Consider the following 26,623-nt stretch of genomic DNA (forward strand, 5'->3'; position numbering starts at 1 on the left):
CACATAAAAGATTGCTTCACACAAGCGTCCTGACCACAGGCCAGGCACCTTGGTATAAATTTTCCATCCAATATGAAAGGAAATGTTAGAACTGTTAATATGGGAAAGTATGAGTGTACACAGACACCAACTAACATGTATATTTATGCAGAATTGCCTACAAATGACTTTTCTAGTACATAGTTTCCTCTAGAAAGAAAAGCATTCTTAAATTCAATAAAATATTGACATTAGATCAAGTACCTTAGAAGTACAGCTTGGTCAGCTGAAGTTTGCAAGTTTATGTTATATATAAAGGGAGGGATAGATGAACCCACTAAAGCAGACAGAAAATATACAACACAACATGTTTGCATTCTTGTTCCTAGTTGTTTATAAACAGAAACAAAGCTTCATCAAAACATACACAGCAAATTATGAGGTTGCAATTATGTTGCAGTTGCTGTATGCCTTCAAGTAGACTTTTAGCAACCCTATGGCGATGCTATCACAGAGCTTTCTGGAGCTGAGAGTATGATCCCTTCTACACTGCCCTATATAATCCAGATTATCTGCTTTGAATTGAATTATCTGGCAGCATATACCCATATAATCCAATTCAAATCAAATAATGTGGGTTATCCGCTTTGATGGAGCCCCTGAAGGCGCAGTGGGTTAAACCCTTCTGCCGGGAAGACTGAAGACCAACAGGTCGGAGGTTCGAAACCTGGGAGATTAAGGGATGAGCTCCTTCTGTCAGCTCCAGCTCCCCATTCAGGGACATGAAAGAAGCCTTCCACAAGAATGGTAAAACATCAAAACATCCAGGCATTCCCTGGGCAATGTTCTTGTAGACAGGCAATTTTCTCACACCAGAAGCAACTTACAGTTTCTCAAGTAGCTCCTGACACACACAAAAATCTGCGTTGATAATCTGGATTATAAAGCAGTGTAGATGGGGCCTAAATGACTCACACAAAATCAACCAGTGGATTTTCTTGGTGTAGTAGGAAATCAAAAGTTGTAGTCACACAACTACACTTTGCTGGTTCTCACTACTACAACTCCCAAACAGATCAAGACATATTTTGCACACATTCAGTATAGACTTAAAAATCTTTGCACTACTTTTTTGTAGTTACATATTGTATATATTTATATGTACAGTACACAATACCGTACTCTCTGCGGAATGACAGAGGGCTCTTTCTCGTCTTGATTCAGAGCATTGATCCATCTAGCTCACCACTCTATGGGCCCTTTCACACAGCCCTATATCCTAAAATATCAAGGCAGAAAAATCTGCATTGAACTGGATTATCTGAGTCCACACTCAGATGTGGGATTTTCTACCTTGATATTTTGGGATTTATGGCTGTGTGGAAGGCCCTAAATTGCAGCAATGGCTTCTTGGGGATCCAAGCAGAATTCTTTCCTAGTCCTATCTAGAAATCTCAATCATCACATGATAGTTTTCTATCCAAATACTAAGCAGGGTGAACTCTGGCTTCCTAAATACTTAAATAATAAGATCAGCCCTCTGTCCTAAGCAAGAAAATCTGTGAGAATAGGCAGCGTCATTCAATCAAAGAAGGATATCAGTGCAATCCTAAATAAATCTACTTGGAAGATAGCCTCACTAAATTTAAGAGAGCTTATGCCAGTTGATAGATATAGAATCACTGAGGACTCAGCAGAAGATGTATCTAGATTCCTTTAGAAATAGCTCTAGGGTTTGTAATAGTACATCAAGGACATTTGACTTCCAGTTGTTCAATAACAGCAGGAGCAAAATCATCCCTGCCCTATTGCTCAAATGAAAAAAAGCTTTGGAGTGACTTTGATGAGATTTTTGTATGGATGGACTTCAGTCGCTTTTAGGACAATCAAAAGCAAATTCTAGGACTCACTATTCTTAGAAGTCTGTGTGTATTTTCTTTGAATCAGACTCCAGTTGATGAAACTTGTGTTTCTAGTAAAAAGGTAAGTACATTCTATAACCTGAAGCATGCTCACCTGTGGTCTAAACAATACGCTTTCATACTTTTTGTTCAAAAAAAAACCCTAATTAACTTCTAATTTTTTTATTCACTCTTCCCATTCCTTTGTGCTGCATTCTTTCAACTCTTTCTTCTATATAATGTTAACTGGTTCTCTCACTGATACCATCCATATCTTCTTGTTTATTTGGTTGGTCACACCACCCATTGTTTTCAAGTATCTCTTTTCAATTATTTGCCTCCCTTCTTCAAACTTTCCTCACCTACAATATCTTTAAGGCTTATAGTTTATCCTTCTGCTTTAAAAGAACCAATAATGGGGGAAGAGAGAAACTAGGAAGAAGGTGTTGTAGCAAGATAGCAAAATAATTCCCCCTTTATTCAATCCTGAGCTGCCCTCCACTGTTCTGCTACATTAAAAACAAAACCTTTCTCTTCTTCAGATGTAATGGGAATACTGTTCCTCTGTCTTCAATAACTATATTGTAGAGAAAACTGTATAGTTTAATACTTCAGGAGTAAGAAAATCTTTGGCTAAAATCTCCTCTACTCCACAGAGTAGACTCTCAGTTAGCTGGAACTCGATCAACCAGAACTCCCAAGCGATCAGCAAAAAAATCAAAGTAATACTTTAAATATGTTTTCACCTAAAATCCACCCTAGTCTCTCCAAAACTCTGAACCTATGTAACTGTTTGCTTCCCTCCCAGTGCCTCCAAACCACCCAAAGTCTTTTTAATTTACTTAATTTATATTCCATCTTTATCTAAACATATATCTTAAAACAAATTGAGTTAGAACAATGAGTAATACAAAAAAATCAGAAAAATTAAATAAGCAATCTTATTAAAAACATTACTTTCAAACAGTTTTGAAAGGCAGTTAAAATAGAGCAGCCACAATAAAAATAAAATGCACCCTGATTAAAAGACACAGCCAGTTATCACTCACAGGGCTGAGTAAACACACAATATATTTGACTGGTGGTGGAAACAGAAAAGGACAGGGACAAAATATTTTCTATTTCCACCCAAAAAAAAAAGGCAGCCAACAGGGATGAGACATCACTGCAGATATATTTAGGCATTTCAGTGCAGCCTGCAAGGGGCAAAAAAATGCCCTTAAGCAGATATCCATATAGGTAAAGGTTTCCCCTGACATACTGGGGATTGATGCTCATCTCCATTTCTCTAAGCCGAAGAGCCGGTGTTGTCCATAGACATCTCCAAGATCATGTGGCCAGCATAATTGCATGGAATGCCATTACCCTCCCACAGAAGCAGTCCCTATTGATCTACTCAAATTTTCATGTTTTCAAACTGCTAGGTTAGCAGAAGCTGGACCTAACAGCAAGAGCTCACCCTGATCCCGAGATTCAAATAAAGCAGCTGCCCACCTTTGGTTTATTCCATTTGTGCCCGAAATTCATAAATCCTTCCTGCCAAGAACTTCATGGAACCAGAAATTGAACTCTGGGTCAAAACAGGTTGCCCATCTCTGGCCAAGAGCTTCTCTCTCACTATCAGAAAATGCATGGCTACTGGGTTTCTGATCGATGGGTCCAACACAATGGCAAGGCTCTGGCCAGTACACACTTTCACCCTACCCAGTCCCACAATCATTAAATGCACAAGGAGGATCAAAGACGCTTGACCTCTATACAGGTTTGCATATCCATACATTCCAAAACACACAATTATGCTACAACAGATGTGTTGACCTTTCAAGATGACACAAGACACTTTACTCCTTATACACACTTCAATGCCTTTACATACCAATCTCATGTTACTTTACAACAAAATGTTGCTTGCAGGCTGTAGCTCTTCATGACTTTTTGCATGACATTCCAGCAGCATGGAAGAGGGTACAGAGCCTATCAAAATAAACCATGAACAAGTCTCATACCACAAGGAAGAAAGGATCAGTGTATGGAAATCACTTTGTTTTCACACTGAAAATCCTAGAAACTTTCAACTAGAAGATTCTGGGAGTTGTAGTCCAAAAGGTGACTTTTCCAGATTCCGGATAAAAGGGATCATTACCCTTTATTATCCAGTGAACTGCAAAGCTCCCAGTCTTCCATAGCCATTAGCTATGAATGAATCTTCTCCAAAATATCTCTCTGCTTCAAGTCAATTGGCTGGAGGCAGGAAGTTATATACAAAGATAGATGTCTCTATGAACATTTCCTCCTATATTAAACTTGACCAATACCCATTCTGTAGATGCTGACCCCCAAATCCTGGGTTCCTCAGCTCTACAACCTTTCCTTTTACTTATGTTTTCTACCCATTGCCTTGTTACTTTGTATCAGAGAACTTTCAACAGAAAATAGTGGTTTGAAAGTCTTGTGATACTTGAAAGACTAACACTTTTATTGGGGCACAAACTTTCCATTTTTGTAACAGTTTCCAAACCAAAGGTTTAGGTTACTCATAAATGAATGTGTATGTTTTCAAACTTGACTAAAACTCTGAAAACCAAGGTTGTTCAGCCATGGAAACCTATTGGGTGACTTTGGGCACATCACACACTCTCAGTCTCAAAGAAAAGGTATTTCTTGCCAAGAAAACTCTGTGATAGGTTCTCCTTAGAATCAGCATAAATCAGAAATGGAGCCCCCGGTGGCACAGTGGGTTAAACCCCTGTGCCGGCAGGACTGAAGACCGACAGGTCGCAGGTTCGAATCCGGGGAGAGGCGGATGAGCTCCCTCTATCAGCTCCAGCTCCTCATGCGGGGACATGAGAGAAGCCTCCCACAAGGATGATAAAACATCAAAATCATCCGGGTGTCCCCTGGGCAACGTCCTTGCAGACGGCCAATTCTCTCACACCAGGAGTCACTCCTGACACGAAAAAAAAATAAAAGAAATGTCTTGAACTCACCAACAACAACACACTCAATGAATAAATAACACTGGATTTTAACTCACCAATTCACAGTTATTAAGAATACTTCATTTAAAAATGGAATAGATTTTCCTAAACACTGGTTATCTCTATACATTGATTTACACAACAGAAATCAAAGATTTACAGCGTTAGGGAAATAACAGAACAATCTTGTGCATGTTTATTCAAAAGGAGATCTCTCTCTCAAGTACATATACTTAGGACTTTTGCCAAAAATGTGCACACAGAAACATCTTTCTCACTTTTTATGCTCTGTAAATGTTTGGATTCATAACATTCATCATTCTTAAACACTTACTGTGCTACTTATGGATGATGAGATCTGTAGTCAAAATTTTTTATAAAGGGCACTAGGTTACTGAAGGCTGAAAAAGGCTTAGATTTCACTCTGATCCAGACAGTATCTGGTTCAAATCACTTTTCTCCCACTATCAATGTTCCCATCTGTGACATGGAAATAATAACACTACCTATTTTGAAGTGTTGTTTTAAGGATTACCGAGATAATATATGTGAAGAGCTTTGTAGATTCTACAGTGGTTAAGTAATATTATTATTGCTCTCAAGCCTGGGCACAGATTAATTTGATACATTCATCACAGATCCAGACTGATGCTTTCGGCACCAGTGAGTAAACTAACTTTCAGAGATTTTGCAATGCTGGATCCCGCCACAATCCAGGTGTGTGGTGGGAAGTAGATCAATTTGAGGCATTCTATTTAAACCACCCACATCTTCCCACACATGGCACAGATCTGCTGATACAAGCAAAACAACATCAGTAAAAGATGCCTCTAGATCATAACTTGGGGAACAAATTGGTCTACAACTCCCAGAATCCTCAACCAGGATGGAACTAGAAGATTCTCAAAGCTGTAGTCCAAAAAAGCAGCTTTTGTTCAGATCTCTGGTGGATAAATCAGACAATTAATCCTCCAACACAGGTTCTAATCACAGACCATTCAAAGGACTCAATCTTTCTCCAAGAATGGCAATTCTCACTGCAATTTATAAAATACATTTTATGAACATTTTGATAAATTTACAATTGACAAATGAATTTAGCGTTTTTGTGATGCCTCTCCAGAGCCAAAGCACAAAGGGCTTTAAAACTTTTAAGCAGGCACAATTCTCACAGGATCCAAAACCTGTTATGCAAGAAACAAGAGCAATGAGGTGAGCCAACAAGGATGGAATTCACAGGTTTAAAAACAGCCCTCCTCAATCTGATGTCTTCAAGATCTATTGCATCCCCAGTTAATTATAAATCCCAAGACCTCTGCTGTGAAAAGCAAAATACTACATACAAAACCATCAGCAGATGTTTCAGGAGCTTTTATCTGTTGACACAAGACACAACAAGACAAAATATCTCTCCAAACAAAAGCCAAGCTGAGGTGGGTTAAACAAAATACTGCATTGAGTAACTACTAAAAGGAAAATACAGTTGTCCCTCCATATCCACAGAATTGGGATCCATCCATGGTGCCAACCAAGCATGGCTTGAAAATATGGGGGGGAATCCCAAAAGCACAGCTTGATTTTGCCATATGTCAAGAGGTGGATGGATAAGCACACTTCCACCATTTCTCAGGCTCTGTCTGCCATTCATTTGAATTGTTCACTGTTTTGCTTAAAGGACGTCATCTTATTACACCATATTATATAATGAGATTTCAACATCCACAGATTTTGATATCCACATGGGACTCAGGTAACAGCCACAGCAGACACCAAGGATCCATTATAAAGATGAATTCTGTTTACTTATATAAATGCTGACCAAGGAATACTACTTCCATACTTCATCTTGAACATGAGCTCTTGGTTACCATGCATGCAGGAAAAGAGAAACAGGCAGCATAAATATAATAAAATAATTCTAAACAGGCACTCACAGAAGAGGAGGGGGACTTTTGATAGCAAAATACAAGCATACCTCTATTAACAAAGTGTATGGCAAAGAAGCTCTCTTTTTTCAAAGTCTTTCTATGTAATCCCAATCTCACCACCATCACCACTACACACACATGATTTTCTTTTGTCCTGTTCAGCCGGAATATTGGGCAAAGGGCTTACTTTGTTGTTGTTTTAGCAGCAGCATTGGCTTTGGGAGGATAGTGAAGGAGGACTACAAAAAAAAAGATTTTCAGATTTGGGTTGGAGCAGTTTGTCTGCAGTAAACAATGCAATAAAGCTTGGCCTGAGAAAAATGGGATTTTACTCTAGAGATCTGGCTGCAGCTGTTTGTACTTATGTACAACAGATAAGGTAAACAGCTGCCTCCAGAATTACCTACTGGCAAGGCCTGACTAGCTACTCTGATAAACTATTCTGGCATACTGAAAAAGCATACATCTGTAAGTTTCATCCCCAAAATATAAATCATATATAAGGTAAGTGGAGGTCATTGAAAGAAATTGGGGGAGGGGGAAATGATGCATTTGGGGAGTATGCAAGTGGTCTCCAGAAGTGTCAAAATGTTTTGTTTATGCAAGGCTTACCTGACCCTGGTGTTTCACTGCACAAGTGTATAATGTTAGTTATGAATAACACTTTCTGATACATGTTGTATTCCTTTTTTTGTAATACAGGAACCTATCCTTTCTTTTTTCCAGGGTATGAAAATATCTGTTAAAGAGGTAATGCTCAGGAACATATCTATTTTGTTAGCTGTATTATATTTGGTACATTCCGCTAAAAATATAGTGTGTATATGAACGTTCAAGTCACCTGTCATAACGTTTTCTTAAGTAAGGAATACTCAGGTGGTTTTGCAAATTCCTTCTTCTGAAATATAGCCTACAGCAAAGCTTTCCAAACATTTCATGTTGGTGACACAACTTTTTAGATATGCATCATTTCACGATACAGTAATTCAATTTTATTAGCAATCTAGAGGCAAAACAAACCCCTTATACGAAATACACAGAGAGACATGAATTGTAATGGAGCTGCAGTAGCACAAAGGGTTAAACCCTTCTGACAGCTGAAGGTGAGCAGTTTGAATCTGCAAGATGGGGTGAGCTCCTGTCTGTCAGTTCCAGCTTCCCATTCAGGGACATAAGAGAAGCCTCCCACAGGATAGTAACACATCCAGGCATCCCCTGAGCAACATTTCTGCAGATGGCCAATTCTCTCACACCAGAAACGACTTGCAGTTTCTCAAATTGCTTCTGACACAATAAAAAATGAATTGTAATCACAAAATGTTTGTGGGCACAACATTTCTCATGAAAACCTTTCATTTACATTTTTAAAACATTAGTTATTATTTATTTCACATATATTCAAAGGTTTCTCATTCATGTGACATCAACGCACTACAGTCAACACACTAATGTGTTGCAGCACACAGTTTGGAAAGCTCTGCCCTTCAGCATCTGGTATTATTTGGCAGTTGCCCATCCAACTGCTAATCAGAACTGACCCTGATTAGCTTCCAAGGTCAGACAGGATCTGGTGCTTTTAAGGTATTTAAGTCCTCCAAATTATATCAGCTTCCACAATTCAAATTACTGTCAAATGGAATGTCATTCAACAACCAACAGTTATAGCTCTAAAGTTGTACTAAAAGGACATCTTATGGCTTATGACTATAGTTTCCTACTAACAGGCTAAATACCTTCTTGGATACCTAATTTTATTGCTCCACTCTGATTTTCTGCTGTCCCTCAAAATACAGAAGAAGAAAGAAGGTTATTATCATTCATACAATTGAAATCTGTGAACACATGCATACTGTATACACAAAACCCATAAGCACTAAGTATGCCTAAACTTAAAATTTCCATTTCCATGGCTCTGGATCTACAACTAGAGGTTAAAGGACCAGACATGATTCAAACTCTCTGTTATTATAAAGCACAATAGACAAAAGAGAAAAGGTACATTAAGTCATACATGCTTTCAAAACTCTTCTTTTTTTACAGCAAGTTCTGTCTCTTACTATGTAATTAACTTTTCATTTTCCTAGCATAATTCCCCTCCAACAACAACAAAAGATGTCATTTGCATTAGAGTTGGCTTAATTTTGAACACTGCTTCCTATAAAGGTATTATCAGCATCTGTGAATTCAGCTTTCCTTTTTTATTTTGCAAAATAAGTCTCTGACAGACTGACATCATGTGGGTTTGTTTGTGAAAAGGGAAGGCCAAACTAGAATGATTTGCTACACCCCATGTGGCACATTCTTACAAAGCCAAACCTATTACTGGGGCATTTTATACTGCAATCCTATGCATTTTTACTAAGACGTAAGCTCCGCTATGGTCAACAGGGCTTAATCCAAAATTACTATAAGATTAAAACATAAGGCTGCAATTCTATGCATACTTAACCAGAAGGCAATCCTTTTGAAAAGCGTGAGCTACAGAAGTATGGTATAAGTCATAAGAAATGAACAGAGCAAATATATTATAGTAAATATGCATAGGATTTATCCATTGCATATGTTAGTCACAGAGCACTTTCTTTGTTCCGGTCATACATTTTTTTTAAAAAAAAATCTTTAATGGGTTTGAAATATTATTTACATAATGCTTAGAGTGCATGCCATTGCAAAGAGTCATCTAAGGAGAAAGAAAATAGATGCTTGCTAATAAAAGGATCCAATCTGTTTCAGTGGAGTCATAAAGAGAGCAGAGGTAGAGCAAAGAGTGACAATGATGGGATATGCCTAATCATTGTTTTTCTCAGATTGGGAGCTATCAGCTGGTTTTATGGGCGAGTTTTAAGGAAGAGATTTGGTCCCAAAGTAAGTATCATATGAGGTAATTCCAGGGCAATAACAGCAAACTAAGGAATTTTAAGGCACATATGAAAACAAAACAAAAACAAAGCATAATAAGCATATTATTATGAAAACATATTATGAAAAACATAATATAAAAACATATTATTCAGAAAAAGACATCTATTTCTGTTTTATTGACTATTCTAAAGACTTTGGCTGTGTGGATCATAATAAATTATGGCAAGTTCTTGGTGGTATGGAGATACCAAGCCACTTTGTCTGACTCCTGAGGAATCTGCATAACGACCAAGTAGCAACTGTAAGAACAGACCATGGAACAACAAACTGGTTCAAGATTAAGGAAAGAGTACCACAGGGCTGTATACTCTCACTCTACCTATTCAATTTGTATGCAGAACACATTATGTGATGTGCAGGGCTTGACAAATCCAAGGCTGGAGTTAAAATTGCTGGAAGAAATATTAACAACCTTAGATATGCAGATGATACCACTTTGATGGCGGGAAGCAAGAAGGAGCTGAGGAACATTATAAGCAAGGAGAAAGAAGAAAGTGCAAAATCTGGGTTGCAGTTAAACATTTTAAAAACCCAAGATGATGACAACCAGACTGATTGATAACTGGCAAATAGAGGGAGAAAACATGGAGACAGTGACAGATTTTGTATTTCAAGGACCGAAGATTACTGCAGACGCAGACTGCAGCCAGGTAATCAGAAGACGTTTACTTCTTGAGAGGACAGCAATGACCAATCTTGATAAAATAGTGAGGAGTAGAGACATCACACTGGCAACTAAGATCCACATAATTAAAGCAGTGGCATTCTCCATAGTAACCTATGGATATGAGCGCTGGACCAAACGGAGAGCTGAGCAAAAGAAGATAGACACTTTTGAACTGTGGTGTTGGAGGAAATTTTTGAAAGTGCCTTGGACTGTGAGAAGATCAAACCAATCTATACTCCAGGTAATAAAGCCCGACTGCTCACTGGAGGAAAGGATATTAAAGGCAAAGATGAAATACTTTGGCCACAAAATGAGAAGACGGGAAAGCTTGGAGAAGATAACGATGCTGGGGGAAATGGAAGGAGAAAGGAAGAGGGGCGGACCAAGGGCAAATTGGATGGATAGTATCCTTGAAGTGACTGTTTGACCTTGAAAGAGTTGGAGGTGGTGGCGGCCAACAGGGAGCTCTGGCGTGGGCTGGTCCACAAGATCATGAAGAGTCGGAAATGACTGAACAAATAAACACCAAATAAGCATATTCATATATATAAGTAAATAAAATATACGACACTGTCAGTCCTACATATAGGACCACAATAAGAAAAACAATGGAAAGCTTCCCATCCAGATACGAAGCTGACATGAAAAGCTTCCCATCCAGAAACAAAGATTCAACTAAAATGTCAGCAGGGGATTCAAAGTATCATTCTGCTATAACAGTTAAACATATGGCCAATGCTTTTGATTATGCTCTTAGTTTTGAAAACAAGTTGGTTTCATGATTTCTTCCATCTCATCTTCAAGATATCATACAAAGTTTGGTAGGAAATAAATGTCATAGATATTTCAAAATTCCCTTAAAGACAATAAGACTCCCTTCAAAACATTGCCCAAAAATATAATTTAGAGAGCTATTTATATAAGAGATGCTTCTGCACTCTCTGTTTAAAGGAAAACAGTAACAACTAAAGATAAATTGCTGTACTTCCTCATCTACTTTCATCAAAGCCAGTCATGGGATTCAAACATTCAGAGAGGAGCACACTGAAAAGCCCTACATTAGAATATTAGTTGCATGGAGGCACCATCCACATTACGTTCCCATGACAAGTATGAAGTTGACAGGTCAAGAAGAGGGCAATCTTTTTCTCTAAAACAGAAAGAACTCTTCTGCACAGTAGATTTTCAGAAGAACCCTGCTAGATGAGACCAAAGGGCTATCATTCCATATTCAATTCAGACAATGGCCAATAAATGTATTACTTCTATTAGGAAAAGAGATCCCACCGAAATATTAGAAAGATCTTCCTGATGGTAAGAGGTGTGCGACATGTTTCTGTCTTTGGATGTGCTGGAGTCTACTTCTTTGGAGGCCTTTAAACAGAGGCTGGATAGCCATCTAACAAGAGTGGTTTAATTATGTGTTCCTGAATGGCCAGGAGGTTGGACTAGATGGTCTCTTCCAGATCTATGAGTTTAGTTACATTTAGATACATTCAAAGTACAATATTAATTTTCAATTACCTCAATGTTGGTAGCCATTGAGGAATTCCACTAACTTAACTGTGTGCGGTGCCAGGAACATGATGCTCTTGGGAGCAGAAACAGTACTTGCACTTTGAATGAGTCGTGTTTCTAGAAGAGCACCAGGTTTTCTGCAGCTGTACAACAGATGTCATTGCATGAAACATGGCTTGAGAGACTCCCTGTTGTTTTAGAATTTAAAACCGGGAATACTTAGCTTCTCCATCTGGGATAGAAGTTAAGTTTTCATATATTTGCTGCCTGACCCTAGACATGCTCTGTCAGAAGCAAACTGGCATAACGTTCTATTAGTCCTATATTCCCATTACGGCTCCTTGTAGTTAGTGACCTAAAGTATCCAATTTGGCTATTGCTATTGGAAGAACCCCCAGTGGTGCAGTAGTTAAAACCTTGTTCTGGCAGGACTGAAGACTGACAGGTCGCATGTTCGAATCCAGGGAGAGTGTGGATGAGCTCCTTCTGTCAGCTCCGGCTCCCAATGTGGGGACATGAGAGAAGCCTCCCACAAGGATAGCAAACATTAAAAATATCCTGGCATCCCCTGGGCAACATCCTCGCAGATGGCCAATTCTCTCACATCAGAAAAATGCTATTGGAAGGGGTTAACCAATTTTTTTATCATGTCAGAAGCAAACTGAGAATATACTGCAAGTTGCTTCCGGTGTGAGAGAATCGGCTGTCTACAGAGATATTGCCCACGGGATGCACTGATGTGTTATCATCCTGTGGAAGTAGTCTCTCATGTCCCCGCATGAGAAGCTGGGACTGACAGAGGGGAGCTCACGTTTCTCACGGATTCAACCCACTGACTTTCAGCTCAGCAGTTCAGACAGCACAAGGGTTTAACCAATTGCATCACCGCAGCTCCCATGGTTAATCAATGGAGCCCTTGGTCGAAAGGCCAAAATCATGACTTAACATGACTGATATAATCATGGGGAATAACTATCTCAAAACAAAGGTTCTCAGCTGATAAAAGGGGGCTGTCATCTATAAAGTCCCAAAAAGATGACTTCTTCTTTAACACGAAAACACAAGGATCCAAAATGAAAAGAACTAGAGCCTCAAGATGGTTTGCTTTGAGGTTCACAGATTACAATTACAGTTGTTACATCAGGGAAATCCAGGCCTTCAGATTTAAGGACTCAAACCTGGGAGGTAGGGATGCTCCCTGCTGAAGTCATTAACTACATATATTAAGTATCATGCACATTTGCTCAGCACATGTAATTCAAATAATAAACACCAAGTCTTGCAAAGGTGAAAATACTTCCCTGGTTGGAAGTTACGTTACAAAGCTCTGCATTGAGCACAATAAAACAACCCACTTTTCAAGTTCTGTTTTCAACACCTTTGAAATGCTTTCAAACCTACCAAAGTTGACATTCAACTAAGGAAATTGTCCATACTATGCCTTACACAGTAAGCACAGTACAGTCCCGGTATCTACAGGAGATACCGTCTGGATTTCACGTGGATATATGAAACCACAGATAATAGCGTACCTTATTATTTTCAATGGGATGAATGATGGAGTCACCAAGAAGAAAGTACAGCCTGTACAGGAGGTCTTATGCAAATAAGTGAAACCATGGACAAGTGAAAACACATATTTTGATTCCACGTGTCATACTATAACAGGCATTGGCAAACTTTTGCCCTCCGGATGTTTTGGACTTCAACTCCCACAATTCCTAACAGCCCACTGCAGTGTTTCTCAACCTGGGGGTCGGGACCCTTGGAGGGGTCGCCAAAGACCATCAGGATACACAGTATTTTCTGCTGGTCATGGGAGTTGTGTGGGAAGTCTGGCCCAATTCTATTGTTGGTGGGGTTCAGAATGCTCTGATTGTAGGTGAACTATAAATCCCAGCAACTACAACTCACAAATGTCAAGGTCTATTTTCCCCAAACTCCACCAGTGTGCACATTTGGGCATACTGAGTATTAGTGCAAGTTTAATCCAGATCTATCATTATTTGAGTCCACAGTGTTTTCTGGAGATAGGTGAACTACAACTCCCAAGCTCAAGGCCAATGCTCACTTAACCCTTTCATTGTTTTGTGCTGGTCATGGGCATTCTGTGTGCCAAGTTTGGGTCAATTCCATCTCTGGTGGAGTTCAGAATGCTCTTTGATTGTAGGTGAACTATAAATCCCAGCAACTACAACTCCCAAGTCCAGAGAGTGAAAATACATCCTGCATATCAGATATTTACATTACGATTAATAGTAGCAAAATTCCAGTTATGAAGTAGCAATGAAAATAATTTTAGGGTTGGGAGTCACCACAACATGAGGAACTGTATTAAGGGGTCACGGCGTTAGGAAGGGTCAGAACCACTGGCCTACTGGCTGTTAGGAATTGTGGGAGTTGAAGTCCAAAACACCTGGAGGGCCAAAGTTTGCCCAAGCATGTACTATAATGTAGTCCACAGTAACCACTCTGAAAAATCCTGCAGAAACTGAGGTAAACAAAAAGGACAGGTATATTCAATTTTCAATGAAATGCTCTTCAACTGATTTATTTTCCTCCTCGCTCTAAGGATATGAGAGGTCCTGAGATCATGGAACCTGGTGTAAAACATGCCCACAACACATCAGAGTTAAATTGTTATAGTTGCTGCTTTAAAAACGCACAATTTTTAAGCATCAAGTTCTTAGCATACACAATAGCTACAGGTCTCCAGCCTACTTTGCTTATGATATAGTTTCTCCAAGGTACCTAAGCAACCATCAAGCAAGCCTACTGCTGATCCCAAAGGGAAATCCCATTGTGTAAGGACAACATCTCACACCCAGCTGAAATGATGCCATGCATGTTGAAATACTATATGCGCAACCTTATTCTCTTTTCTCTGGCAGGTGGGTTTTGCAGGCAACATGCTGTGTCTACCAGCATCTCTCTCATGACTCACAACCCCGTGAGCTCACCTACTGCTGGAGACCAGTAATATAATCACAGCATGGAATTTTCTTACATTTTTAGTGGGATGAGAGGGGGTCAAGATGTCAACAAGAGAACTTGGACACTTTTACTCAGCATAGGTGGCTGGTGGATTCTGGGCACTGTAGTCTAAACATGTAAAAATCTCAAGTTCCAATAAATGAGAATCTTTCTTAGAAGTCCACATACTTCAAAAATATCTACTTCATGTGACATGAAAAACAGTCTGAGTGAATCTTTAAGCTGTCTTTCTGTTTTTCCCAAAGCTCTGGTCTATCAAAAATGCCAAGGGCAATAGACCAAGATGTATCTTCTGCCCCCAGACCAAGCATGGTTTTGTGTTTACAATTTCTAATTTGAAAACAGAGTAGGAATTTAATTGGCAGACATCCATCTCAATCACAACCAATGGTCTTGTTCCCAAACTCACTTCCCAAATCTTCACCAAAGTACAAGATGGATGGTCTAGATCTCTTCAAGAAATACTGTGATCAAATTATCACTCAAAAGGAAAGATATCGAATTACAGAAAGAGCCTGTATCCCTGGAGAATACATCCTGGCCAGACCATGGATATGATGACACACAATTAAAACATCCAACTTCCAATACCAGTAGAACTACACCAGGAGAATATGGAAGAACTCTTCTCTAGAAATTTGCTATGTCCTCCAATGCAACTCTATGGCATCTTCCACTGCGGGAGCTGGCAAATTCCTAAAGGTACTTGAAATCATGGGCATGAGTTCAATCATTATGGAGGGCTCTTACTGTATTATCTCCCTTTATGAGCCAACTAAGACTTAAGATCTGCTGGGGAGGCCCTAATCTTGATCCTACCCCCTTCACAAGTGCGATTGGTGGGGACAAGAGACAAGGCCTTCTCAGTGGTGGCCCCTTAGCTGTGGACAGTGACATCAGACTGGCCTCTTCCCTCCTGGTCTTCAGGAAAAAAATAATGGAAAATGATTATAGTAAGGAGACGCTGATTATTTATGTTTTTATTGATTTTATATGATTTTTTATATAAGCTAAATGTTTTAAATTATATTTTTATGTCGGTTGGGGCATCAAATTGTTGCCGACTGTAAACTGCCCTGAGTCACCTTTGGGCTGAGAATAGTTCGGGAAATAGTCCAACTTCTGTAACAGTCGGAATAATGACTATGGGAAAATAAAAAAGTATGGAAATCAAGACTCAGCACTATGTATGTTTTTAATCTGCTTTATTGTAGTTATATGTTTTAACTGATTTATAAATTGATATGTTTATTATTATATGTACAATGCAACATTGAATTTTGACATAATCAGGATGAGAAGAGTGGGGTATAAACATAGTAAATAATAAATAAATATTTTGTTTGATGCTGGGAAAGGACTGTGAGTTTACTGCAGATAGAGACACTCAATGGGTTGTTGTGAATTTTCCGGACTGTATGGCCATGTTCCAGAAGTATTCTCTCCTGACGTTTCGCCTGCCCCTATGCCAGTCATCCTCAGAGGACAGACCTCACCAACTCTGAGCAGAGCCCCCTGTGGCGCAGTGGGTTAAACCCCTGTGCCGGCAGGACTGAAGACCGACAGGTCGCAGGTTCGAATCCGGGGAAAGGCGGATGAGCTCCCTCTATCAGCTCCAGCTCCTTATGCAGGGGGACATGAGAAAAGCCTCCCACAGGGATGATAAAACATCAAATCATCCGGGTGTCCCCTGGGCAACGTCCTTGCAGATAGCCAATTCTCTCACACAAGAAGCGACTTGCAGTTTCCCAGGTTGCTCCTGACACGACCAAAAAAAAACCCCAGCTCTGAGGATGCCTGCCATAAATGCAGGCAAAACATCAGGAGAGAATGCTTCTGGAACATGGCCTTACAGCCGGGAAAGCTCACATCTCAGTTTGACAATACAGGGACGCTCAATGTTTTTTGTACATGCTCACATACTGTTCCAAGGCTGAATAATAATAATTATATGTGTCTCCCCCTCCCCCTACCCCAAAATTGGGCCTGTTTCAGATATATTTATGAATTGTATGGAGAGAAGTGGTGACTGGACACAAAACCAGGAATGATGCAAGCAGAGTAGGAGGGCAAGTTAGTGTGTAACAGACTGGATTCTCTGGAAGGACACATCAGCCACAGTTCCTCCTGAAATGTAATAATGGTTTGAATCCCCTTCACAGAAACAAGACAAATATCTCTCCTCTACACTGAGAGAGTATTTTTCTGGAAATGCAGAGAGTCTGTATTACCGCAAGTGTTCAAACTACGCACAACCACACCGCTACAGCAAAAGCTGTTTCTTTTCCAATAAGAGCTCTTTTCAAAACAAGGGGAGGATAAGCCACGCTGGTCTAACGCCATAGGTTTGTTATAAAGGAGTTTGTTTTCCAGCTTGAAAAGAGGCAGAAGTCCAAGAGAGCACATGCTCCAGCAGCCTCAGAACTCCACTCCCAGGCAGAGGGGGGACTCCATGATTTCTGGTGGAGTGTTTCCCTTCCCTCGGTCCCTCCCTCACTCCCTCCCTGCTTGCTTCTTTGGGCCTGGACTGGCTGGAAAGCCTGGGGCTGGATTTCAAGCCTTTTGCAGAAACCACAGCTCGTGGAGAGGGAAAGGCAGAGGAGGAGGAAACTTGTCCCATGGCAGGGAGGGAGGGACAGGAAAGGAAGGGAGAAAGAGTCAAAGAAGGCTCGCTCTCTCTCTCTCATTGTGAACAAAAACCTTTGCAACAACTATGAAACACAACTCTGCAACAGTTGCAAGAAGCACTTGAGAAGTAAACAGTATAAAGATCTAAAGGAGTTGTATCACCTCCAGAAAACATTTGAAAATCTAACACAAGGGGCATAATTTGCATTTTTTTTCAGGATCCTGTCACATGATGTCCCAATTCTGTGTAAATAATATGCTTTATATGTATGTATAAAGCATATTTACGAATGCTGGCGACAATGAGGTGCTGCCATCTCTCCCTTTTTTCCCCTCCTCCTTGTTATGCTATTTCTTGGGAAACTAGAAAAAGCTCCACATTCTCCTGATCTGACGCCTTCCAAAACCTCGAGAGATTGGGGGGGAAGATCTCGGCGTGGAAAGTCTCTCCTTCCACGGGAGAAACGGACGCGGGAGGGAGAAGGGAAAGGAAAAGAAAAGGGAAGCCTGCAAAGGACGGGGTCTCAGAGAGAGAGAGAGAGAGAGAGAGAGAGAAGGAAAGGAAAAGAAGGGAAGCCTGCTCTTGAAAAGGCGGGGGGGGGAGGGAGAAGGAGGGGGGAAGGAAAGGAAAGAAGGGAAGCCTGCAAAGGACGGGGGCTGAGAGAGAGAGAGAGAGAAGGGAAGGTAAAAGAAGGGAAGCCTGCTCTTGAAAAGGACGGGGAGGAGGGGAGAGAGAGAGAGAGAAGGGAAAGGAAAAGAAGGGAAGCCTGCAAAGGATGGGGTCTGAGAGAGAGAGAGAAGGAAAAGGAAAAGAAGGGAAGCCTGCTCTTGAAAAGGCGGGGGGGGGAAGAGGGGGGAAGGAAAGGAAAAGAAGGGAAGCCTGCAAAGCACGGAGGCTGAGAGAGAGAAGGGAAGGGAGAGGAAAAGAAGGGAAGGCTGCTCTTGAAAAGGACAGGGGGATGGGAAAAGAAGGGAAGCCTACTCTCCGGGCAAACCACTTGCTGCAGCCCAAAGAGCGGCAGGCGGGAGCAACAACAAAGAGTTCAGTCCCTGAAGGCAACACACCAACACCTCGGGACTCCTCGCGACGCCAGCCCCCCCCCCCCCCCCAAAACACAACACCGGGAAGGAGGGAGAAATCTCTGCTCGTCCCAAAGTGGTGGGAGGAGGAAGAGAAGGAAGAGGAGAAGCCATATTCCAAGCCTTTTCCTCCCCAAAACATTGCAGAAAAGTATCCAAATGGGAACGAGTTTCCCACACCAAAGTTTCCCACTCCAAGTCGCTCGCTATTCCACGGATTGTGGCCAAGCTGAGACTCCAACTCCGGAACCCACTGAAGGGGGAAGTCGGGGAGAGAGGGCTCTGTCCCTTTGGCCCTTCCTTCCAGGGCTCTCCTTTGGCCCACTTTGCTCCCTCTTCCCTCGCCAGCCCTCCCCAGGCCAGGAAGCGCCATATTGATCCCGGGCGCGCTCTTCTCGGGCTCCCTTCTTCTTCCCAACTGAATGTATTACTTTTTGTATTACTTGTTATGTGTTCGGGCATCTAATTGTGCCCTCCCCTGTAAGCCGCCCTGAGTCCCCCCCGGGGTGAGAAGGGCGGGGTATAAGTGAATGAAATAATAAATAATAATAATAATAATGCGCACACACACACATGGATACAAAGCCCCAGACTCACCTTCGCCACGGCCTTCCTGTACCTGGTCACGGCTTGCTCGATAAGGCTGCCCACCTGGAGGTTCCCGTCGCCGCAGGGCACGACCACCCGGGTCCGCCCGAAGCAGACCGTGACTTTCATCCTCCCCTCCCACGGCCCAAGAGGCCCAAGAGGAAGGGAAGAGCGGGTCAAGGCGCCTCCGCGGGTGGATGGCCCTTCACATGCTGTGGGCCAACAAGAGGAGAAGAAGGAGGAGGAGGAAGATGAGGAGAAGGAGGAGGCTCTGCTGCCTGCCTGCCTGCCTTCCTGCCCGCTGCCTCTGGCCACCTGTTCAGCGTCGCCTCGCCTTCCTGCCTGCCTTCTTTCCTTCCTTCCCGCCTCCCGCGTCCCTTCGCACGGACTGGGCCGCCCTCCTTTTCTCTCTCTTTCTCTCCTTCTCTTCGCCCGCCTCTCCTGCCCACGCCTCCCTCCCTTCCCTCCTAAGGGAAGAGAAGGCGCTCCTTTTGGATACCTCTCCCCTCTTTCTTTTGTTGACACTCTGGACATTTCAGGTCTACCCCCCTCCCAGGCAGGGGCAAACTTGGGCCCTCCCTCCAGCTGTTTTGGACTCCAACTCCCACCATTCCTAACCGCCTACCGGCGGTTGGAGTCCAAAACACCTGGAGGGAGGGCCCAAGTTTGCCCATGCCTGATCTATCCTAGAATATCACACTAGGGGGCGGGGGGGGGGGGGGAATCCACTTCAAATCCGGTTTCTGCCTCCTGCAGAATTCTGGAGTTTGTAGTTTAGGAAGAAGCTTGGAACAGGCGCACAAAACTACAAACCCCAGAATTCTGCAAGAGGCAGGAACCTCTTCCAACTCTATGATTCTATCATTCCGTGTACTTTCTGAAGCAGGAATATTGCATTCAAATCACCCCTGACAGATGGCCATCCAGCCCCTGTTTAAAAGCTTCCAAAGAAGGAGCCTCCACCACACTCCGGGGCAGAGAGTTCCACTGCTGAATGGCTCTCGCAGACAGGAAGTTCTTTCTCGTGTTCAGATGGAATCTCCTCTCTTGTAGTCTGAAGCCATTGTTCCTAGTCTCCAGGGAAGCAGAAAACAAGCTTGCTCCCTCCTCCTTGTGGTTTCCTCTCACATATTTATACATAGCTATCATATCTCCTCTCAGCCTTCTCTTCTTCAGGCTAAACATGCCCAGCTCCTTAAGCCGCTCCTCATAGGGCTTGTTCTCCAGACCCTTGATCATTTTAGTCGCCCTCCTCTGGAGACATTCCAGCTTGTCAATATCTCTCTTGAATTGTGGTGCCCAGAATTGGACACAATATTCCAGGTGTGGTCTAACCAGAGCAGAATAGAGGGGTAGCATTACTTCCCTAGATCTAGACACTATGCTCCTATTAATGCAGGCCAAAATCCCATTGGCTTTTGTTAGCTCATGTTTAACTTGTTGTCCACGAGGACCCCAAGATCATACATATATATATATATATATATATATGGAGTTAAGACTCAAAAATGTACATGTATATATATGTACATATATATTTCATCATCACCATTTAATTACTTATTAATCGCCCTCCATCCAAGATGCTCTAGGCGATTTACAAGCTAAAATTGTAAAGCATAAAAATACAGATATTGATAAAATTAACAAAGATCAAAAGCTCTAGTAAAAAGCCAGGTTTTAAGTGCTAGGGTAAAAGGCTCTAACTCACTAATGGCTTTCATATAGGGTGGCAAGGAATTCCACAAGGCAGGGCAGAAGAAGAAAAAGCTCTGCGTCTGGTCCTTTCCAAGTGCACTTCTCTAGGACCCGGTATATAAAGTAAGTCAGTTGGGATGGTCGTTGCGACCTCCGATGATGGTAGAAGGAGAGGCGGTCCCTAAGATACGATGGACCCTGGCGGTAAAGAATTTTAAAGGTCAGAACTAGCATCTTATATAGACCACAGTAATCAGTTGGAAGCCAATGCAAATGCCGCAACACTGGTGTTATATGGCATTTCATGGGCGTTCTTGTGAGTAGCCTGGCTGCCACATTCTGAACAATACAGAGCTTTCGGGTCGTAGACATCGGAAGGCCAACATACAGGGCGCTGCAATAGTCCAGCCTAGATGTGACTGTGGCATGGATGACTGTTGCCAGAGCCTCATCAGATAGGTAGGGTGCCAATTGCCTCGCTTGTCGTAGATGGAAAAAGGCCTGTTTGCTGGCAGCAGTGACCTGAGCTTCCATTGTCAGCTGCGAATGTAGTGTATGTGTATGTACATATACATACATACACATACATAGGTATATATGTGTGTGTATATATATATGTATGGGTATATATATATATATAACGGCGCTCCATGCAGTCATGCCAGCCACATAACCTTGGAGGTGTCTACGGACAAGAAAGAGGACCTTCTCGGTGGTGGTCCCTCAACTCTGGAATTAACTTCTCAGGGACATTAGACATGCCCCAACATTGGTGGTCTTTAGGAGGAGCTTGAAAACATGGTTGTTCCAGTGTGCCTTCCCAGAATAAGGAGAACTCTCAGCAATATGCCCTCATAATGCACTTTAATACTGACAGGATGGATTGCGTTCCCTCGTTTCTCTCTGAAAAATCCTATCCCAGTTACATGTTGCCTGTTCATGTCAGCATATTTTCAATTTCAATCTATTACATTTGGCCCGGCCATTTTTAATATGTCATTATTGATTATTGTTTTTGTTATGTGATTTATATGATTTGTATTTTATTGATTGTTTATTAATGTTGTGTTATTGATGTTGTTTGATGTACTTCGGGCTTGGCCTCATGTAAGCCGCACCGAGTCCCTTGGGGAGATGGTAGCGGGGTATAAATAAAGTTTATTATTATTATATTATTATTATTATTACAGACAATGCCGGCTCTTTGGCTTAGAAATGGAGATAAGCACCAGCCCCCAGAGTCGGACACGACTGAATTTAATGTCAGGGGAAAACCTTTACCTTTTACATACATATACATGTATATATATATATGTATGTATGTATGTGTGTGTGTTTGCGTGTGTGTATATATACACACAGACATACACACACAGAGATACATATACATATGTGAGTGTGTGTGTATGTGTATGTATGTATATGAGCTAAATGTTTTGTGTTAAAATCTGGCTAGGTAAAGGTTTTCCCTGACATTAAGTCCAGTTTTGTCCAATTCTGTGGGGTGGTACTCATCTCCATTTCTAGACCACAGAGCCGACAAGGTCCACTGAGCTGCATGAACTCGCTTTCCAAAAAGTTGCAGGTTCTAATCTGGGGTGCGGTTTGAACTCCCACTGTCAGCCCCAGCTTCTGCCAACCTAGCAGTTTGAAAACACGCAAAATGTGAGTAGATCAGTAGGTAACACTCCGGCAGGAAGGTAACAGAGCTCCATGCAGTCATGCCAGCATGGTTGGAGGTGTCTACGAACTACAACAGCTCTTCAACTTAGAAATGGAGATGAGCACCACCCCCTAGAGCCGGACACAACTGGACTTAATGTCAGGGGAAAATCTTTACCTAGCCAGATTTTGTTCAACACAGGATCCCCCCAGGCAGCAACCAGATAGGCTTTGAAGCTGCAAGGCCACTAAATGCTAATCAAGGTGGCTAATTGCAACATTCACACTTACCTAGGTAGACCACAAGCTCTACTCTTTCATATTTCTGAGTTCACCTTTCTCTGAACCTGAGAGAATGTTACTTGTCCAGAATCACCCAGGCGGTCCCCATGTAAGAGTAAGGATTCAAACCCTTGTCTCCTTAAAAATAGTTAATCACTTAAACCAGGGGTCCTCAATCTAAGACCCAAGGGCTGGATATGGCCCTCCAAGGTAATTTACCCTGCCCTTGCTGAGGGTCAACCTATGTCTGAAATGACTTGAAAGCACATAACCACAACAACAACCACAACAACAATCCCATCTCATCAGCCATTGAAATACTAATAAGTTTATATTTGTTAAAATTGTTATTCATTTTAATTATTGTATTGTTTTGAAGTGTTTTTTGCACTACAAATAAGATATGTGCAGTGTGCATAGGAATTCATTCATGGATTTTTTTCCAAATTATAACCCGGCCCTCCAACAGTTTGAAGGACTGTGACCTGGCCCTCTGTTTAAAAAGTTTGAGGACCCCTGACTTAAACCATTGTGCTGCACTAATTCTCTATAGGTAGTTTAGTGAGCAGTATTTAGAACTGCCAAAGCCCTTTAGTGCACCAAACTAAAAATCCCAGGAGCCCACAGGATGGAAGTATGCCAGTTAAAATGGAATAAGAACACTATAATTATGTAGTGTGAGTAAGCCCTCTTAGAGATTTGAGGAAACCTGCACAGGTTCTGGTTACAGGATGGGGAACTGTGTTTATTTTGCTGGGTGACTTGTGAGTAAACATGATTACAACCATACTATGCAAAGGTTCAAGGCCAACTTGTTACGGGGTTTTCTTGGCAAGATTTATTCAGAGGTGGGTTGGCTTTGCCTTCCTCTGAGGCTGAGGGATGTAACTTGCCTAAGGTCGCCCAATAGGTTTCCAAAGCTGAGCAGGAATTCAAACCCTGGTGTCCCAGTAAGAAAGGCTTCAGAAAAGAGCATTTCATCTTGAAAACTTGATCTTAATCCAGATCCAAAAAGCCAAGACGTTCATGAATGGAAATCTCCTGAGCCCCAGGCCCAAAGATTGCTCAAAACATGCCTTGCTTCATTTGTTGCACATGGGCCACAGGGTTATTAAGCTTGCATTCTTAGGTACAATTTCATAACATAAATACTGATTGATCTCATTGGGGTCAACATTAATTTGAAGGTGGAGTAGATCAATAGGTACCGCTCTGGCGGGAAGGTAACGGCGCTCCATGCAGTCATGATGGCCACATAACCTTGGAGGTGTCTACGGACAACGCCGGCTCTTCGGCTTAGAGATGAGCACCACACCCCAGAGTTGGACACGACTGGACTTAATGTCAGGGGACTACCTTTATCTTTATCTTTACACCACACACAGAGGCTGCAAACCCCAGAGCTTTTCACAGTGAAAATGCCTCTAGTTCAAATTTAACCATGCATCAGTAGTATTTCTTAAGATCATATCCTCTTAACAGCCTCCATTTGACAGGGATGATACTGATTAATTTGTAAGCCCACTTTTTCAGATGCTCTTCAAATGTCCCAATTTCTCTCTCCCCCTTCCATTTTTCCTTCTGCTTACTTCAGGTGATGCAAACCGAGTTGAAGTGCAAAAGTCATTTGCGCTAAATCAATTCAACTGTGAGAAGAAGAGATGAAATTGTGTAATCTTGTCCTGGAGTCTTCTTGCCTAGTTTCCAACAGACCTCACAACCTCTGAGGATGCCTGCCATAGATGTGGGTGAAACGTCAGGAGATAATGCTTCTGGAACATGGCCATACAGCCCGGAAAACTCAAAGAAACCCAGTGATTCCAGCCAGAATAGACCAGAGTTTTACGGCAAAGGTTGTCTCCTTTGCAAGTCAAGACATACAAGGAAACCTTGAAGGCACCACCACGGGAGCTCTCAAAGCCGGTTTCTGCAATCAGTAAAATCAAGTGATAAAAGGGATGGCCTGATCCAGTGAACTGATGGGTGTGCATTGGACTGCAACTGGCCTGCAGGCCCAGACCTGCTCCTGGAAAAACAAAACTGAACCACGCTTTGTTGAAGCCTGTTCTTTGATTGTGTACCATTTTTTACCATTTGTTTGAATGATAACAAGAGAATTGCAGCACTCTTCTTCTTTGAGCCTTTCTGATGATTAGAATGGGGTTGAACCCATAGAGTCACCTTTATACTTGCCCCCAGTGGCACAGTGCGTTAAACCATTGAGCTGCTGAACTTGCTAAACGAAAGGTTGTAGGTTCGAATCCAGGGAGCGGGGTGAGCTCCTACTGATAGCCCTAGCTTCTGCCAACATAGCAGTTTGAAAACATGCAAATGTGAGTAGATCAATAGGTAACACTCTGGCGGGAAGATAACAGTGCTCCATGCGGTCATGCTGGCCACATGACCTTGGAGGTGTCTATGGACAACGCTGGCTCTGGCTTAGAAATGGAGATGAACACCAACCCCCAGAGTCGGACATGACTGGCCTTTATGTCAGGGGAAAACCTTTACCTTTACTTATACTTGCTTATGTATGTACAGTGGGGTTAGGGCAGGCATGTGTTTTGGACTTCAGCACCCACAATTCCTAACAGCCAGTAGATGGGCCAAAGTTTGCCCATGTCTGGGTTAGGGGCTCAGGAACCCCACAAAAGTGGGGAAAATGTGAATTAAAAAACACTATTTTTTCTGAGATAACCTCTTGCTAGGAATCTCTGGGTCCTCCAGTGTGACTCTGTGGGGAACTCTGGCAGAAGCTGACCATAAAGCAGCACTAGAGAATCTATAAATGTATAATTGTATACTTAAAACCAATCTCATAATGAGTGAGCAAGTTACATCTTTTCTTGGATGTATTTCCAGGATTCTTGAAATCGGTAGAGAATGGAAGGATGTGCTCAGTTTTGGAAAATGCTGTTTAGATTCACATTCCTTTTCAGCTGCATAGTTCACTAACCACAGGTAAACAGTATCTCTGTTCTCCATCTGTCAAATGGGTGTGTATAATGGCCTGTTTCCCAGAGTTCATATGAGAACCTATGAGATAAAACATATGCAGTCATGTACAGATTTGCTCAGAATTGGGTCCTGTTGTATTCAACAGGAATTTACTCCTACGTAAGTGGGGTTAATGTTGCAGACGTACAGAATAGTCCTATGTAACTGTACTCAGATGTGAGTCCCACTGTATTTAATAATCCTATTCCCAGATAAATGATCATAAATTAAAAGCTTTGGGCTAGAAGAGCACTAAGTATAATGAATAGGGAGACATCAAGTCCCATTAAATGAAGTGGAACATGAGACAACATGTTGAAGTTTACTGTCGATTAGACTATACAGGGAAGATCCTGTTCCCCTTTATATGAGCCATATGAGCTTTAATCAGGGCCAGCTAACACCTCCCAACAAAGGATTCCCCCATGCAGGAATCAGCCAGGCTTTGAAGCTGCAAGGCCATTTAATGCTAATCAAGGTGGCCAATTGCAACATTCACACCTGCCTCAAACAGACACGGGTTTTTTTTCTCCCACCTTGGACATTCCACAGATATATAAACCTCATTTGCCTAGTTTCCAACAGACCTCACAACCTCTGAGGATGGCTGCCATAGATGTGGTCAAAATGTCAGGAGAGAATGCTTCTGGAACATGGCCATACAGCCCAGAAGTATGCCAGTTAAAGTGGAATAAGAACAATATAATTATGTAGTGTGAGTAAGCCCTCTTAGAGACTGGAGGGGACGCAGGAAACCTGCATAGGTTCTGGTTGCAGGATGTGTGATTTTGTTTATTCTGC

The 26,623-nt window shown here is 41.9% G+C and overlaps 1 protein-coding gene across 12 annotated transcripts in view; it reads right to left on the reverse strand.

Annotated features, from left to right (window-relative positions):
- The window catches only part of PARD3 (par-3 family cell polarity regulator), a 620,400-nt gene extending 600,779 nt beyond the window's left edge, over positions 1-19,621 (reverse strand). For 4 of the 12 annotated variants that reach the window (XM_067470358.1, XM_060782527.2, XM_067470356.1 and 1 more), the window contains exon 1: positions 19,193-19,619. In XM_067470358.1, coding sequence (XP_067326459.1) covers positions 19,193-19,312 — 120 coding nt within the window. In that variant the 5' untranslated portion in view covers positions 19,313-19,619. Of the gene's footprint in view, positions 1-19,192 lie in introns of all 12 variants that reach the window. The other 8 variants (XM_067470360.1, XM_067470359.1, XM_060782524.2 and 5 more) reach the window with 3 other exon arrangements.
- Between the last annotated feature and the right edge of the window lie 7,002 nt (positions 19,622-26,623).

Source organism: Anolis sagrei, chromosome 6 (assembly GCF_037176765.1).
Source record: "Anolis sagrei isolate rAnoSag1 chromosome 6, rAnoSag1.mat, whole genome shotgun sequence".
NCBI lineage: Eukaryota > Metazoa > Chordata > Lepidosauria > Squamata > Dactyloidae > Anolis > Anolis sagrei.